Source organism: Cervus elaphus, chromosome 11 (genome assembly GCF_910594005.1).
Source record: "Cervus elaphus chromosome 11, mCerEla1.1, whole genome shotgun sequence".
Classification (NCBI taxonomy): domain Eukaryota; kingdom Metazoa; phylum Chordata; class Mammalia; order Artiodactyla; family Cervidae; genus Cervus; species Cervus elaphus.
Window position 1 is genome coordinate 78,491,096 of NC_057825.1, and position 16,599 is coordinate 78,507,694.

A 16,599-nucleotide genomic window follows, 5' to 3' on the forward strand; every position below is an offset into this window, starting at 1 on the left:
GGTCACCACGACTTTAAAACTGTAAGGTAAATGTTCATGGTTTGTGTACATTTCTTCAGATAGCAGATGTAGAACACTCTGTAAAGAGAATGTTGATAACACAACCAAACTAACCATGTGATGTCTTCACTTAGTCATTAACATGTCTTTCCTGAGTATTCACATGTGTGAGGCTCCAAGCCTTGCTAAAAGAGATAGACACACAGAAGAAAGCTCTCTTGCAAGACATTCAAATGATGGTAAAACTTACTCATAAAGAACTATGACACAAACGAATAGGAACAGGTGTCGCAGAGACATACACATATGACTGCAAGATCCTGAAGAGGACAGAAATCATTTCAGGCTAGCTAGGGAATGATGTCATGCAGGAGGTGGCATTCCTGCTAAAAAACTGAAGGGTGTGGATGCACTGGCAGGGGGAGAGAACTGAAAGTAAATGAGAATAGGAACAAAGTCATGGGGTTTTAGGATGTGGCAGGAAAGTAGCAAACTTTGTCAGGAGTGCATGTATCAAAGGGAACGAGAAGAGACAGCTGTTAAGAAGTGGGTTATAAAAATACTACTGAAGATGCTGCACAGAGTTTCTGAATAGATGTCTGTCTGGAAGTAATACGACGCCTTTGCCTTGTTAGCAGGAGAGTGTCAGAGCGAGAACCAAATTTCACATCTTACACTTAGCAATGGAGTAATCTGCTCTACAGAGATATGTGATATAGACAGAGAGACAAGGTATTGACAGGGATAATAAAGAGCCTAGAGAGGATATTTAGGGATATCAATGACAGACTGGTATAACGGGAAGGTTTCCAGCCTTGAGAATTACATAGACAGTGCTGGCATTAACAGAGAGAAGGAAACAATCAAAAGACTGAGGAAAAGACTGAGGCTAATACAAGATGCTTTCTTTTAGGAATGTGTCACAAGGAGATAAGACCATCATGCAAGATTTCATGTTAGGACAAAGGATAGTAATGGATGTGGCAGGCAACTGGATTCTAATTTACAGCTATGACTTTCCTATCAGGCTAGGGACTGGTCTGGGCTTTGTTTTGGTTTTGATCACGGCGTCTTAATCTCAAGCAGAGTGACTTGCGCTGAATGACAGACTGTGAGGCTGAACAGCCCCTGGTGACTGATGAATCCAGGCTATGGGCTTATGATGTGTTCCCTCCTAGGCCGGGAGGAAGCAGGAGCTGAGGTTCAAAAGGAGAAGGGGGCCCCAGAATCCCCACCCCAACCATCTGCAGTCTGCTAATTACAGCCACTGCCCTCAGGGTCAGGGGGCGGGGTGGGCCTGTCCATCTTGCTCCCTCTGCAAAGGCAGGTAGATAACCAGAGAGAGAACTGCCACCACCAACAAAAAGAAGGGCAAACAGACCAGACTGAATACTAGTCCAAAGACATATAAGGTGTTTAAAAGGATTTTGGTTTTCATTATTTTTCCTTACAACACATGCTGAGCCACAACATTTAACTGATTCATTTAAAAAAACCAGTTACAAACCCAAAAGTCTGTAAACATGAAACTTTTGAAAGAAAAATGAAGCAATTGTACTTCCCTGTGTCTTCAAGAAACACACTTTTAAGTAAGATGAACAGTAAAAAAAAAAAAATTAAATCTACATTTGTAATCTATATTTTCAAATAATACAAAATGAAATCAAGATGATATTCAATATGAAGCCCCTTCTATTATATATCCCAGGATGTAAGGCTAATAAAACTGACATTGACTTTTCAAACTCAAGTTAGTTAAACTGATAAACTTCAATCCTATCCATTCATTTTGTAGCATACATAATAAAGAGAATTCAGTATAAGAATTCTAAATAAAATTGCTATAAACAATAATAAAACACTCTTGAGTGTCTTTCTACTAACAACTGAAACATACAATACCATGGGATGGGAACAAAAACAACAACAACAACAACAAATACAGAATGTTCTATTTAAAGTCACTCTAGAGAATTCCCCATTTTGGATTCATCACATAATATTTATATCAGTTTAATCCCTTTTCACAAGGGAAAATCTTTTAAGAAGCTCTAGAATCTTATAACCAAATACTCAACAAAGCTAACAGCAATCTGGAGAATGGTCTTGGGGAATGTACTATAAGCCAAAAGCAGAACCAAGATGAATTCTATACTCTGGTCATGTTCATTCTAGTCACTGCAATAATCTCACTTTCTTCCTCCATTTATGATAATCTGGGCAATTCCAATCTGCTCTGGTCCCACATTCACCTATGAAGATCTCTCTAATCTGTAAATTCCTACAAACTGTATTTACCAACTAATTACATATAGCATCCTATTTTCTGCTTCATACGTTCCTCTTCATAATTTTGAAAAAATATAGATTCAGCGATGATTTTAAATGTTTGCTGTAACCCTTCAACTACAGTTTAAGATTTCTAGAAAGTAATGACAAACTACTTCTTAAGTATGCCCCCAAAGAGCACAAAATGTTCTTCAAAGACTGGAAGAACTAAGGCTGTATGAAGATAGCATCTTACAGATCCTTTGAAGGACAATTAGATATGTTCTTTGTTCTAAATATAATTCATTTTCTCTACAACAACCATCAGAATATATTATATTCAATTCAGAAACACAGATGCCATTTATCACCATTTTTATTAACGTTATAAAAGTTCTGGGCACTGTTTTAAGTTATGCATCAAAGGAAAGTTACTAGAAACAAAAACTGGGTGATATAACTTCTATGTGGAATCTTAAAAGCCAAACTCATAAATACAGAGTAGAATGGTGGTGATGGGGGCTGGAAAGGGGGTTGGGGGGAATAGGGAGATTTTGTTTCAGCAGACACGCTTAAAATAGTAGGCAATGCAGGGAACAGTGATTACAGACAGCAACACCGTTACTATCAGCATAAACTTCAAAGTTGCTAAGAGCCTACATCTTTGCTCCCACCACAAAAAAGAAGTAATAATTATATGACACGATAGATAGCTAACGCTTTGGTGGTAATCAAACTGCACCATATAAATGTAATCATATGAAAACATTAAACATACACTGTTATATGACAATTATATCTCAATAAAAATAGGTTTTAAAAATAAATTATAAGTAAAATTTAAAAAATGAATATATAAAACTCAATGGCATTCCAAAGAGAATGAAAACAAAAATGTAAAAAAATAAAATTATATAAATAAATCACATATATTATGGCAACAAAAATATAAAATACTAAGAAACAAAATTGAAAGTGGTGTTAGTGGTAAAGAACCTATCTGCCAATGCAGGAGACATTAGACACATGGGTTAGAACCCTGGGTCCAGGAGACCGCCTGGAGAAGGGAATGGTCCACTCCTGTATTCTCGTCTGCAGAGTCCCATGGGCAGAGGAGCCTGGTGGCTACAGCCCCTGGGGCTGCAAAGAGTTGGACCTGACTGAAGCAACTTAGCATTTGTGTTTATATAAAGAAATTACAAGACTTTCAGAAAGTAAAAGATGACAAATACAGAAGATTTCAAGATCTTCAGTTCAGTTCAGTTCAGGTGCTCAATCATGTCTGCCTCTTGAGGACCCCATGGACTCTAGCACACCAGACTTCCCTGTCCATCACCAACTCCCAGAGCTTGCTCAAACTCATGACCATCGAGTTGGTGATGTCAATCAACCATCTTATCCCCTGTCCTCCCCTTCTCCTGCTTTCAATCTTTTCCAGCATCAGGGTCTTTTCCAAGGAGTCAATTCTTCGCATCAGGTGACCAAAGTATTGGAGTTTCAGCCTCAGCATCAGTCCTTAAAATGAACATCCAGGACTGATTTCCTTTAGGATTGACTGGTTGGATCTTCTTGCAGATCAAGGGACTCTCAAGAGTTTTCTCCAACACCACAATTCAAAAGCATCAATTCTTCAGCACTCAGCTTTCTTTATATTCCAACTCTCACATCCATACATGACTACTGGAAAAACCATAGCTTGAACTAGATGGACTTTTGTTGGCAAAGTAATGTCTCTGCTTTTTAATATGCTGTCTAGGTTGGTCATAGCTTTTCTTCCAAGGAGCAAGTGTCTTTTTTTTTTTTTTTTTTTTTTTTTTTTGCAAGTGTCTTTTAATTTCATGGCTGAAGTCACCATCTGCAGTGATTTTGGAGCCCCCAAAAATAAAGTCTCTGTTTCCATTGTTTCCCCATCTATTTGCCATGAAGTGATGGGACCAGATGCCATGATCTTCGTTTTCTGAATGTTGAGCTTTAAGCCAGCTTTTCCATTCTCCTCTTTCACTTTCATCAAGAGGCTCTTTAGTTCTTCTTCGCTTTCTACCAAAAGGGTGGTGTCATCAGCGTATCTGAGGTTAGTGATATTTCTCCAGGCAATCTTGATTCCAGCTTGTGCCTCATCCAGCCTGCCATTTCTCATGATGTACTCTGCATATAAGTTAAATAAGCAGGGTGACAATATACAGCCTTGACGTACTCCTTTCCTGATTTGGAACCACTCTATTGTTCCATGTCTGGTTCTAACTGCTGCTTCTTGACCTGCATACAGATTTCTCAAGAGGCAGGTCAGGTGGTCTGGTATTCCCGTCTCTTTAGGAATTTTCCACAGTTGGTTGTGACCCACACAGTCAAAGGCTTTGGTATAGTCAATAAAGCAGATGTTTTTCTGGAACTCTCTTGCTTTTTCAGTGGTCCAACGGATATTGGTAATTTGATCTCTGGTTGCTCTGCCTTTTCTAAAACCAGCTTGAACATCTGGAAGTTCATGGTTCACATATTGCGGAAGCCTAGCTTGGAGAATTTTGAGCATTACTTGCTAGCATGTGAGATGAGTGCAATTGTGCAGTAGTTTGAGCATTCTTTGGTATTGCCTTTCTTTGGGATTGGAATGAAAACTGACCTTTTCCAGTCGTGTGGCCACTGCTGAGTTTTCCAAATTTGCTGGCATATTGAGTGCAACACTTTCACAGCATCATCTTTAGGGTTTGAAATAGCACAAACTGGAATTCCATTGCCTCCACTAGCTTTGTTCGTAGTGATGCTTCCTAAGGCCCACTTGACTTTGCATTCCAGAATGTCTGGCTCTAGTCCAGTGATCACATCATCGTGGTTATCTGGGTCATGAAGATCTTTATGGTATAGTTCTTCTGTGTATTCTTGCCACCACCTCTTCTTAATATCTTCTGCTTCTGTTATGTCCATACCATTTCTGTCCTTTATTGTGCCCATCTTTGCATGAAATGGTCCCTTGGTGTCTCTAATTTTTTCTGAAGAGATCTCTAGTCTTTCCCATTCTGTTGTTTTCTTCTATTTCTTTGCACTGATCACTGAGGAAGGCTTTCTTATCTCTCCTTGCTATTCTTTGGAACTCTGCATTCAAATGGGTATATCTTTCCTTTTCTCCTTTGCCTTTTGCTTCTCTTCTTTTCTCAGCTATTTGTAAGGCCTCCTCAAAAAACCACTTTGCCTTTTTGCATTTCTTTTTCTTGGGGATGGTCTTGATCACTGTCTCCTATATAATATCATGAACCTGCGTCCATAGTTCTTCAGGCCCTCTATCAGATCTAATCCCTTGAATTTATTTGTCACTTCCACTGTATAATCATAAGGGATTTGATTTAGGTCACACCTGAATGGTCTAGAGGTTTTCCATACTTCTTCAATTTAAGTTTGAGTTTGGCAATAAGGAGTTCATGATCTGAGCCACAGTCAGCTCCTGGTCTTGTTTTTGCTGGCTGTATAGAGCTTCTCCATCTTTGGCTGCAAAGAATATAATCAACCTGATTTCGGTGCTGAACATCTGGTGATGTCCATGTGCAGAGTCTTGTGTTGTTGGAAGAGGGTGTTTGCTACGACCAGTTTGTTCTCGCCACATAACAAGATGGCGGAGTAGAAGGATGTGCTCTCATCTTCTCCTGCAAGAACTCAAAAATTACAACTCACTGCTGAACAACCATCAACAGGAGAATGTTGGATCCCACCAAAAAAAGATACCCCACGTCCAAGGGCAAACGAGAAGCCCCAGTAAGATGGTAGGAGGGGTGAAAGCACGTTTAGAATCAAAACCCCATACCTGCCAGAGACACTTGGGGGTTCAAACAAAACCTTGTGCACCAGGACCCCAGAGACCCACAGAGACCGAGCCAGAACTGTGTGTCAGTGTCTCCTGCGGAGGTATGGGTCAGCAGCGGCCTGCTGCAGGGGCAGGGGCAGGGACAGGGGCTCTGGTTGCAGGAGACCTGGTCACACAGCCTGTGGCATAAGCCCTCTTGGAGAAGGTCACCATTAACCTTGCCATTGTGCTGCCGAGCAGATGACCCACAAACAGCAGAACAATTATACCGAAGAAATTCTTGCACTGTTAAGAAAGTTCTAGGACCCACAACAGATTCCCCAACCTGAGGATGTGGCAAAGGGACTGAGAACCCCCAGGTAATTTGACTTTGGAGTAGGATCTGATTACAGAACCTACACAGGACTGAGGAAACAGACTCTTTGAGGGCACAAACAAAACCTGGTGCACACCAGGACCCAGGAGAAAGGAGCAGTGACCCCACAAGAGGCTGACCCAGACTTGCCCACGAGTGTCCAGGAGTCTCCAGGGGAGGTGTGGGTTGGAGGTGGCCTGCTGCAGGGTCGGGGGCACTGAGTGCAGGAGTGTGTGCACGGGACCTTTTGAAGGAGGTCTCCATTATCTTCATTACCGCCACCATAGTTCTGTCTCAGATCAAACAACAGGGAGGAAACACAGCCCCACCCGTCAACAGAAAACTGGATTAAAGATTTAATGAGCATGGCCCCGCCCATCAGAACAAGACAGAACAAGACTGTTTCCCCCACAGTCAGTCTCTCCTAACAGGAAGCTTCCATAAGCCTCTTATCCTTATCAGTCAGAGGGCAGAAAGAATGAAAAACATAATCACAGAAAACATCAAACTGATCACATGGACCACAGCCTTGTTTAACTCAATGAAACTATGAGCCAGGCCATGTAGGGCCACCCAAGATGGATGGGTCATGGTGGAGAGTTCTGACAACACATGGTCTACTGGAGTAGGGAATGGCAAACCACTTCAGTATTCTTGCCTTGAGAACCCCATGAACAGTATGAAAAGGCAAAAAGATAGGACACTGAAAGATGGAACTCCCTGGGTTGGTAGGTGCCCAATATGCTACTGGAGATCAGTGGAGAAATAACTCCAGAAAGAATGAAGAGACAGAGTGAAGCTGCTCAGTCATGTCTGATTATTTGCGATCTCACAGCCTGTAGCCTACCAGGCTCCTCCATCCATGGAACTTTCCAGGCAAGAGTACTGGAGTGGGTTGCCATTCCCTTCTCCAGGGGATCTTCCCGGCCTGGGGAACGAACCCAGGTCCCCCTCATTGCAGGCAGATGCTTTGCCGTCTGAGCCACAAAGGAAGCCCAGAGGCAAAGCGAAAACAATGCCCAGCTGTGGCTGTGACTGGTGATGGAAGTCAAGTCCATCAAGTCCATTGCATAGGAACCTGGAATGTCAGATCCATGAATCAAGGTAAATTAGAAGTAGTCAAACAGGAGATGGCAAGAGTGAACATCAATATTTTAAGAATCAGTGAACTAAAATGGATGTGAATGGGCAAATTTAAAATCTTAAGGCTATTGTTTTTGCACAAGTATTTCAACTTAAATTTAACAAAGTTTAGTTTTGAAAACCAATAAAATAATTCAAATATTTATCTCTACATACAAAGAATATTATCATTACTGGAAATAATGAAAGATTATCTAAACTGGGTGGAATTATAATCTACATCGACAGTAATCAAACGAAGTTGTATTGGCACAAAGACAGAATCAAAACCCACAGAAATAAACCAGGTCATAAAATTCATATTTGAAAATTTAAATATTTTTGTAATCATGTAAATATTAACCAACATTTACTTTGTGCCCACTATGTCCCCAAAACCCTTTACAATAGGGTTTCTCTGTAAACTCTGTATGGGGGGGAGAACAGTAACTGTGGGGTGGGTGTGATACTGTGGATTAGAAGATATTCAGCAGCACCCCTGATCTCCACTCACTAGGTTCTGGTAGCGTCTCCCCATCCTCCAGCTGTGACAACCAAACATGTCTAAAACGTCACAGACATCATCTCATGTCCCATGGAAGACAAAATTGTCCTGGGTTATAAATTTGTACTTTTACACAGTTGCAACCAGTTATCTACCTTCACTACTTATTATGGTCTGATGTTTTTCAGTTGATTAACATCCACCACACTATAGGAAATACATTCTGCAAAATTAGACACTTAAAAATAATAGCATTTATGAAAAGATAGGACAAACCTTTAAAGACCTACAAACTTGGTAACCAGAGCTTGGTAACTTGGTAACTTTAAAAAAAAAAGTAACAATCATAATAAAAATACCAACACAGTTAAATCTCCACTGACATTTGTACGAAGCACAAAGGTCAGTCAGTCCTTTATCTCCCTAAACCCTGGACTTCTACTTCCTCCACTGAGATGGGGGTCACTGTGTACGGTTTCAACAAAATTGAAAATAAAATCTAGGGTGCAAGTTTTTACAAACATTGGGGAAAATATTTTTCATCCACCTGTAACTCTAAGATGACACATATACTTTCAACACAGTGAAAGCACCCCAGTCTTTGAGGCTACTACTTGCACTGGAGGATGGTACTTTAGTAGAATTTTCATCTTTTGTTTTTCTTAAATGCTCTTCATCTGCGAGAATAACTGCTTGGAAAGGCCTCAGATAACTGACATAATCTCCACACTATCCTGATACTTTTCTATTGACTGACTGTATATGGGTTAATTCAAGTTTTAAAAGCATATAAGGACACAGCCTAAATTCCCAAATACAGACAAGAGCTACTTACTTCATAGCAGCAGGCAGCGGTGGCCCAGCAGAAGCAACTGCAGAAGCTAACACTAAGGAGCGGGCGCTGTGCTAAATGCCTTACAAGAGTTACTTCACTTTACCACCACAACACGCTGATGTGTTTTAGAAAAAGGAATGGGAACTTGGAGAGATTAAATAATTCTCCCAAGGTTATTCAGCTAAAATACAGTACAGCCAGATTACACCCAAAATTGTGGATCCAAAGTCATTTTCCTTTAATAATTTAATGTCATAATACTTTTCAATTTCTTTCTTAAAATTCCAGTGTTACAATACAACTAAATAATAATTCAAAACTTATTACATGTGACATCTTTTTTTCTTCAGAAAATTCTTTAGGTTTTTATTCAAACTCAATTTAAATCTCAAAAGCAACTTTTACCTTCGTTTGCAAGCTACATACTCATTTTTCCAGATCTTAAGAGTTTGTTAGACAGTGGGTAGCCATAAATGAATTTTTAAATTCTAAAGCCACAAAAAAGAAATATTCACCAGCAAGACAAATGCCACAACAACGTCTTAAAATTCACCAGGACACATTCACAAAGAAAGCAAGCCTGTAAAATATTCTGGCATGGGGCTGATGCTTCCACCTACTTAGGATATTAATTCAAGTTTTACATCCCATGCCAATGCATACTGGAATCTGGCTACTGGTCTGAACATATCCACTTAAGATGAGTAAAAGGGTTATTAGTAAGCACAGACTGCATCAAGCCCTAAATATCTGTTCTTAAACATGATGTTTTCTACTACTTGATTTCTCTGCAAACAGGTACTAGCTGTGTATGAAAGTTTCTATGATGGCAATGTCTGTGTTTTTCAAATATGTTTTAACTGACGGTGTGTCTATCTGCCAACCTAGCTCCTTCTCCTCAGAAAATACATTACTTAGAAAAAGGAGGTTCTTAGGACTTCCTTGATGGTCCACTGATTAGGAATCTGCCTTCCAATGCAGGGAACACAGGTTCAATCCCTAGTTGCAGGTTCGATCCCTAGTCGGGGAACTAAGATCCCACATGCCCAGAGGCAACTAAGCCTGCGTGACCTGATCCAGAGCTTAGCACATACAGCCCAAACAGAAAGAAGCTAGCATACCACAACAAAAGATCCCACACGCCCCCAAAAGAACCGACACAGCCAAAATAAATATTTTTACACAGTGTGTTCTTCAAATCTTCCATCTAGTTGGTTGTCTGAATACAAGTGAAAAAAACATTTTGGATATGTTAAATGCTTCCAGTTGAAATAAGAGTCCAAAGTGACTTTTATTTATGATGAAAAAAATGCAGTGTTTTTCACTGTTAAGGATGAGTACCTACAAATAAAGCTAATAATAAGTTACAAACTTTAAAATAAACTTAACAAGAAATAGATAAAATCTATATTAATAAAGCAAAACAACCAAACAAAAGACTTCCACGAATCCAAAAGTAGTGTTCAACAGAGAAGGACATTTCAAAAGTCATAAAAACGTCTGTTTTCCTTAAATTAACTTAAGAATTAACTGTAACTCACATAAAACTAGGAAGGAAGAATTTTTTTTTCAAGCTTGGAAAAGTAAGAGGGGGAACTAGCCTCACCAGATATTAACACATACTACAAAGCTTCTATAATTAAAACAGTGAGTTATTAGAGCATAAACAGATCAGAGTAATAGAACAGAAAACTCAGAAGTAGAACCATATACTGCAAAATATTATAAAATAATCAATTACCTCCCAAAGTAATGTTAATATTAATACAATTTGAATTAGAATCCTAATGAAATCTGGAAAAGAGGAAATTGACAAATTGATGATAAACTTCAACAGTAAGAAAAACAACTATGACATGACAGCCCACACCCCCCACACAACCAAGAAATTTTAGAGAACTGAGGGAAAATTTGCCCAACCTTTAAACATACACAAAACAGATAAATGTGGATCTATCACATGATGGAATATTGCACAGAACATAATTTCATGGATGTCTATACATATTTATGTAGCAGTCTGTGAGATCGTGTTAAATTAGTAACAGTGGTAGTTACTAGAGGGTTAGAAGGGGCGATCTAAGGGACTACTATACTTTTTGTTCCCAGTATAATTACATTTGCTATCATAATTCATACTGCTTGCAAGAAAATAAATTTTAAGACTTAAAAAAATGAGAAAAAGAAAAGGGAAAACAGTGGAGGTCCTTCCAATACTATGTTCCAAAAGACTTCACGATAAGCATGTCTAACTGTGAAGACTGGGGGTTTTGACTGCGCAATGAAGAAATGGGATTCTAAGAGACGTGAAGTACTGAATATGGCCTTCGAATTGACTCAGTGGGCCCTTCGCTTCCATCTCACCCACAACAACCTGACTTTCTTATTGAAGGTGACCTTGTATAGTAAGAAAGGGGTCTATTAACTAAATAACATCTGTAAACCAACCACCCAGAACACTATCAAGACAAACACTATATTAAAGGCAATTAACACTTGTTAATGAATTCTGAGATTTATTATATTAATGAACATTTAGTCACATTTTAAATACATAGAATGCCTTTGACAGGTAACTGGTGTAACTCCCTGAATGCTATAAGCTGTTAAGAATCACTCCTTTTACCTGAAAGAAGAACCTCAAGATTCTCACCCTCAAGAACTTCAAATCCTCACTACGATATACTGTAGAATAAACTATTGCATTTTATACATGATTTTATTTCCTTAAAATATTTTTTTTTTTATTTTAAGCTAGGTAGATATGCTTTCCAATTACATAACTCTAACCAGCTTTATGCATTTCAGGGGCAATATCATATTTAAATGTTTTTCAGGTAGGTGGGAACTCATGAGATTCTGTGAGCTGATTTTTCTGCCCACTATAACTGGAAATATCCCAATTTTATTACTTGCTTCAGCATTTATCTTTACGTGAGCAATACACAAAATTTTCTAGGCTTTCTATACACTTAGGCTTATGCTCGGTGCTCAAGAGAGAATCACACACTTTAATAAAAATAAAATAAATTAGAGCATTCCCAGATGGTTAGGCTTCAGAGCTTTCACTGTCATGGCCCAGGTTCAGTCCATGGTCAGGGAACTGAGATGGCACAAGCCAAAGTGTGGCCAAAATTTTTTTTAATTGATTAAAATAAAAAATTAAAATACTTCAATAAATATATATATACACAAATTTTAAGATGAAATTAAAAATACAACATTGTAAATCAACTATACTTCATAAAATACATTCAAATTTTTACTGAGAAAAAGAGTCACACTATCAGTAGCTCAGACAGTCCTACATTTAAAAAAGTCAAATAAGAGACAGGGCGCTCAGGGCTGGTGCACTGGGATGACCCTGAGGGATGGGATGGTGAGGGAGGTGGGAGTGGGGTTCAGGATGGGGAACACATGTACACCCGTGGCTGATCCATGTGAATGTATGGCAAAACCACCACAATATTGTAAAGTAATCAGCCTCCAATTAAATAAAAAAAGAAGAAAAAAGTCAAATAATAAAAATAGCACAAAAGATTACATGACCAACACAGTCTACACAGTTCTGAAAAGGGGAGAGACCAGAGGGCAGGGAGGAGTCACAGAGGGCTGCTGAGGGGATGCAGAACGTGGGCCAGGTACCGCGGACGCACACACCAGGGACACGCCCCACACGTCTGTGTGGGGATGACTTGCTGAATATCTCACAAAGGGCTGTACATTTGTCCAAAACTCAAAGAATCCACACAAAAGTGGGTGAAATGCACTATATATAAAGTATACCTCAACTGAAACAGGGAAAAACAATCTGGAAATGATTACTTGGAAGCCAATTGTCATTCTGTATAAAATTTCAGACACACCACCTTACAGCTTAGCTATTTCTTTCCTGGGAACATGTTTTCTGGTTATATCCAGAATACAAAATTATCCATTATCTAAAGGATACTCAGTGCAGTTTTGTCAAATTTAAAAATCAAATGCTTTCAAAAATAAAACACTAAAGTCTAAGATCAAGCATTAAGGACTATATAAATATCCAAAATTATTTTGGGAACACAAGTTGATTTGTACAGATCAGAATGCCAATAAATGCAATCTCTCAGCCCATAATGGAGAAGGAAATGGCACTCCAGTCCAGTAATCTTGCCTGGGAAATACCATGGACAGAGGAGCCTGGTGGGCCATAGTCCAAGGGGTTGCCAAACAGTAGCAGCCTATAAGAAACCGGTTCACTACTTACAATCTCTTTAAAAACACACACACACACCAAAACAAAACTTCTAAACACAGTTGCGTGCAGACATGGCAATCTATTCTCAAAGCTTAGTCATTACTGACTGACCTTTCCTGGTACTGAGTTCATAAAAATGCAGAAGTCTGCAACCTAGTATTATCCACAACCACCCATCTGCCCACCCTGACAGTGAAAACCCACCAACCACAGTGTGTACTATGGTTCACAAACTACCCTGAGTTGATTTAACTTTTCTGCATACGCTTCCTATAGGAAAGCATGGTAAACAATGCAAATTATAAAAACCTTAAGGAACAATTTCTAAACCTCTCTATGACAAAATTCTAAATTTCTGTATAACAAAAATAAATAAAACATTTAAATATAAAATCATTAACATTTCATAAGTGAGGAGGTAACATGTGCAATACTCACAGACAAATACTTCTACATTTGTTTATCTTTAATATGCAAAATACTCTTGCCAATACATATAAATAATCAAATAGAAAATACACAAGAAATTTACAGAATAGCTAAAAATAACTAAGGAAAGCATAATTTCAACTTTTAAAAATAATAATAAAAAAAGCAACAACAAATGAAAAGCTAATACAATAGAGTAACAAAATGGGGGCGCTAATAATCTATCAGTGAATGCATCTGATTTGCTCGTACAAAAATTAATATAGCCTTTTTGAAGGGCAAAGTGGCATTTTCAATACTTCCAGGAAACTATGCTTGAAAAATGTTTACACAGCATAAGTATGTGTGAAGATTTTCTAGCAGTATCATTTGCTCAAAATATGTAGGGACTTCCCTGGTGCTCCAGTGGATAAGACACTGCGTTCCCAATGCAGGGGGCCCAGAGTCTAATCCCTGGTCAAGGAACTAAGATACCACATACTGCAACTAAGCCCTCGCACTTGAGAGCCCACGCTCCCCAACTAGGAAAGCCTGAATACCACAATGAAGAGCCTGCACACTGCAATGAAGACCCAGTGCAGCCAAAATGAATTTTTTTTTAATGTAATAACCTAAATGTCTATCAACAGGGGTACTAGTAAAGGAAATAAATTATGGCACATCCATGCAGAATTAAGAACTCTACAGTCACAAAAAGAATAGTCACTCTCCTCATTAGGGAAGATGCAAAAAATACACCATTAACTGAAAGAAGCAGTTGCAGAATAACCTGCAACTTGCCACTGTGCAAAGACCATTCTGAATGGATTATGAGCCATAGCCATTACCAAAATAAAATATGGGTTTTGCCTTGTCATACGGTTCATGGGGTTCTCAAGGCAAGAATATTCAAGTGGTCTGCCATTCCCTTCTCCAGGGAACCATGTTTTGTCAGCCTGCAGACATGAAATTAAAAGACGCTTGCTCCCTGGAAGAAAAATTATGACCAACCTAGACAACATATTAAAGAGCAGAGACATTACTTTGCCGACAAAGGTCCATCTAGTCAAAGCTATGGTTTTTCCAGTAGTCATGTATGGATGTAAGAGTTGTACCTTAAAGAAAGCTGAGCACTTTTGAACTGCGGTGTTAGAGAAGACTCTTGAGAATCTCTTGAACAGCAAGGAGATCAAACCAGTCAATCCTAAAGGAAATTAGTCCTGAATATTCATTGGAAGGACTGATGCTGAAGCTGAAGCTCTAATACTTTGGCCACCTGATGCAAAGAACTGACTCCTTAGAAAAGACTGATGCTGGGAAAGACTGAAGGCAGGAGGAGAAGGGGATGACAGAGGATGAGATGGTTGGATGGCATTACCAACTCAGTGGACATGAGTTTGAGCAAGCTCTGGGAGTTGGTGATGGACAGGGAAGCCTGTGCAGTCCATGCGGTCGCAAAGAGTCAGACACGACTGAGTGACTGAACTGAACTGAAATACGGGTTTGGAATGAAGAAAAGGGTGTGGTGTTCATTTTCTATATTACACTTTATTTTGTATTTCATTTTTTTAATGTTAAGAATGTTTTACTTTTCAAATCAGAAAATAAAGGTTTTAAGTATACAGTTACGACAGAAAAAAGAAAAATTAAGTCTTGGTAGGAAGATATGTTTTTAAAATGTAAAGTTTTAAATCTCTCTGGTCTACAAACTTCCCAGTTCAGCCAAAACCCCCACCAGAATGTAAGTGTTCACTAGATTCCATGGCTACCTCAGACAGATGACGTGAAGGCACATCAAATCTCAAAGCGTGAGTCTGTCACATTAAAATACAAGTTCAACATTAACGCTCTTAAAGTTGTATTTAAAAGAAAAACACAGGTAGAAAATTCATGAAAATGTGAAATGAAAAATGAATAATTGATCAAATAAATTATTTTTCATTGCTGTTTATTTCTAAAATCGGAAGAGGTCATTACTTTTAAACTTTAGCCTGAAAGTTGTTTTTTCCATCTGATGAAAACACCCAAGTTTCAAGGAAATTTGTTTTCACAGGATTTGAAACTCAAAAGAAAAACATACCTTCTAAGAGCATTTCTGGAATGTCTGCTTGATATCTAGGTCCCACTCTGATTTCACCTTTGTCAGCTAATAGTGTTTTCACTGAGGGATCATAGACCAATGAGTAGAAAAAGGTATCCTGGAAAAAAAAATGACAGAAGACAGAAATATCGACATAAACCTAATTCCTTCTACTTTTTATAAAGCAATAAATCCAGTGTCATAATAATGAAACGAGAAAACTCCACAGAGCATAAAATTTCATTTTGGTGAATAAATTCATAAATCTTTAAGGAAAGCATAACGCTACTATCATCAGGTAAACAATATAAAATTAAATGAAATGAAAACAAATAGCTTACAATCAAGGTGGATAATAAAGTGTTACTATTATTTGTTTAGTTAGTCTAACAGAAAACCATTAATTGCTCTAAAAGTTAAGCTAAAGTCAAATAAAGACCACTGAAATCCAGTAATCATTTTAAAGCTGTAAAGCCCACACCAAACAGTAAGAGTGCCTTCATAGACACATGACACTCTTACTTTGAGAGTGCCCATCCCACATTTCATCAAAAATACTAAAATGCAGACACATTTCACATTAAAACTATAGAGCTTAGTTTATATGCAGTTTACTAATATGTCACACTGCATACACTTAATTACAATTATCTATTTAAGTACAATTGTCCATTAATTATAATTCTGAGGTTGTCCTTTAAATTCTAAAACATATGTATATATGGGTAAGCATACAAACATAACTATACATTCTATCATCACCAGCATACCCACCTGACTTTCCATGGTCACTTAAAAGAGCAAACAACCTACTCACTGGACCTAAAGGATAAAATGACTATAGCCAACAGTCTTGAGCTGAATTCTGCATAACCACTAGAAATCATCTGAACCAGCAAAGTCTTGTCTTTTGTTCCCCCCCACCTCCCTGTCCCATGGATGTGAGGGTCATCTACTGCATGATTCTCCGTATTAAACCCTGAAAGAGCCTATTAAAGA

The 16,599-nt window shown here is 38.5% G+C and overlaps 1 protein-coding gene across 10 annotated transcripts in view; it reads right to left on the reverse strand.

Annotated features, from left to right (window-relative positions):
* Positions 1 to 16,599, reverse strand: part of MTA3 (metastasis associated 1 family member 3) — a 196,708-nt gene that overhangs the window by 103,503 nt on the left and 76,606 nt on the right. For all 10 annotated transcript variants that reach the window (XR_006343568.1, XM_043918149.1, XM_043918144.1 and 7 more), the window contains exon 6: positions 15,601 to 15,718. Coding sequence is in view for 9 of the 10 variants with exons in the window: in XM_043918149.1 (XP_043774084.1) it covers positions 15,601 to 15,718 (118 nt within the window). In the remaining variant the exon portion in view is untranslated. The remainder of the gene's footprint in view (positions 1 to 15,600; positions 15,719 to 16,599) is intronic.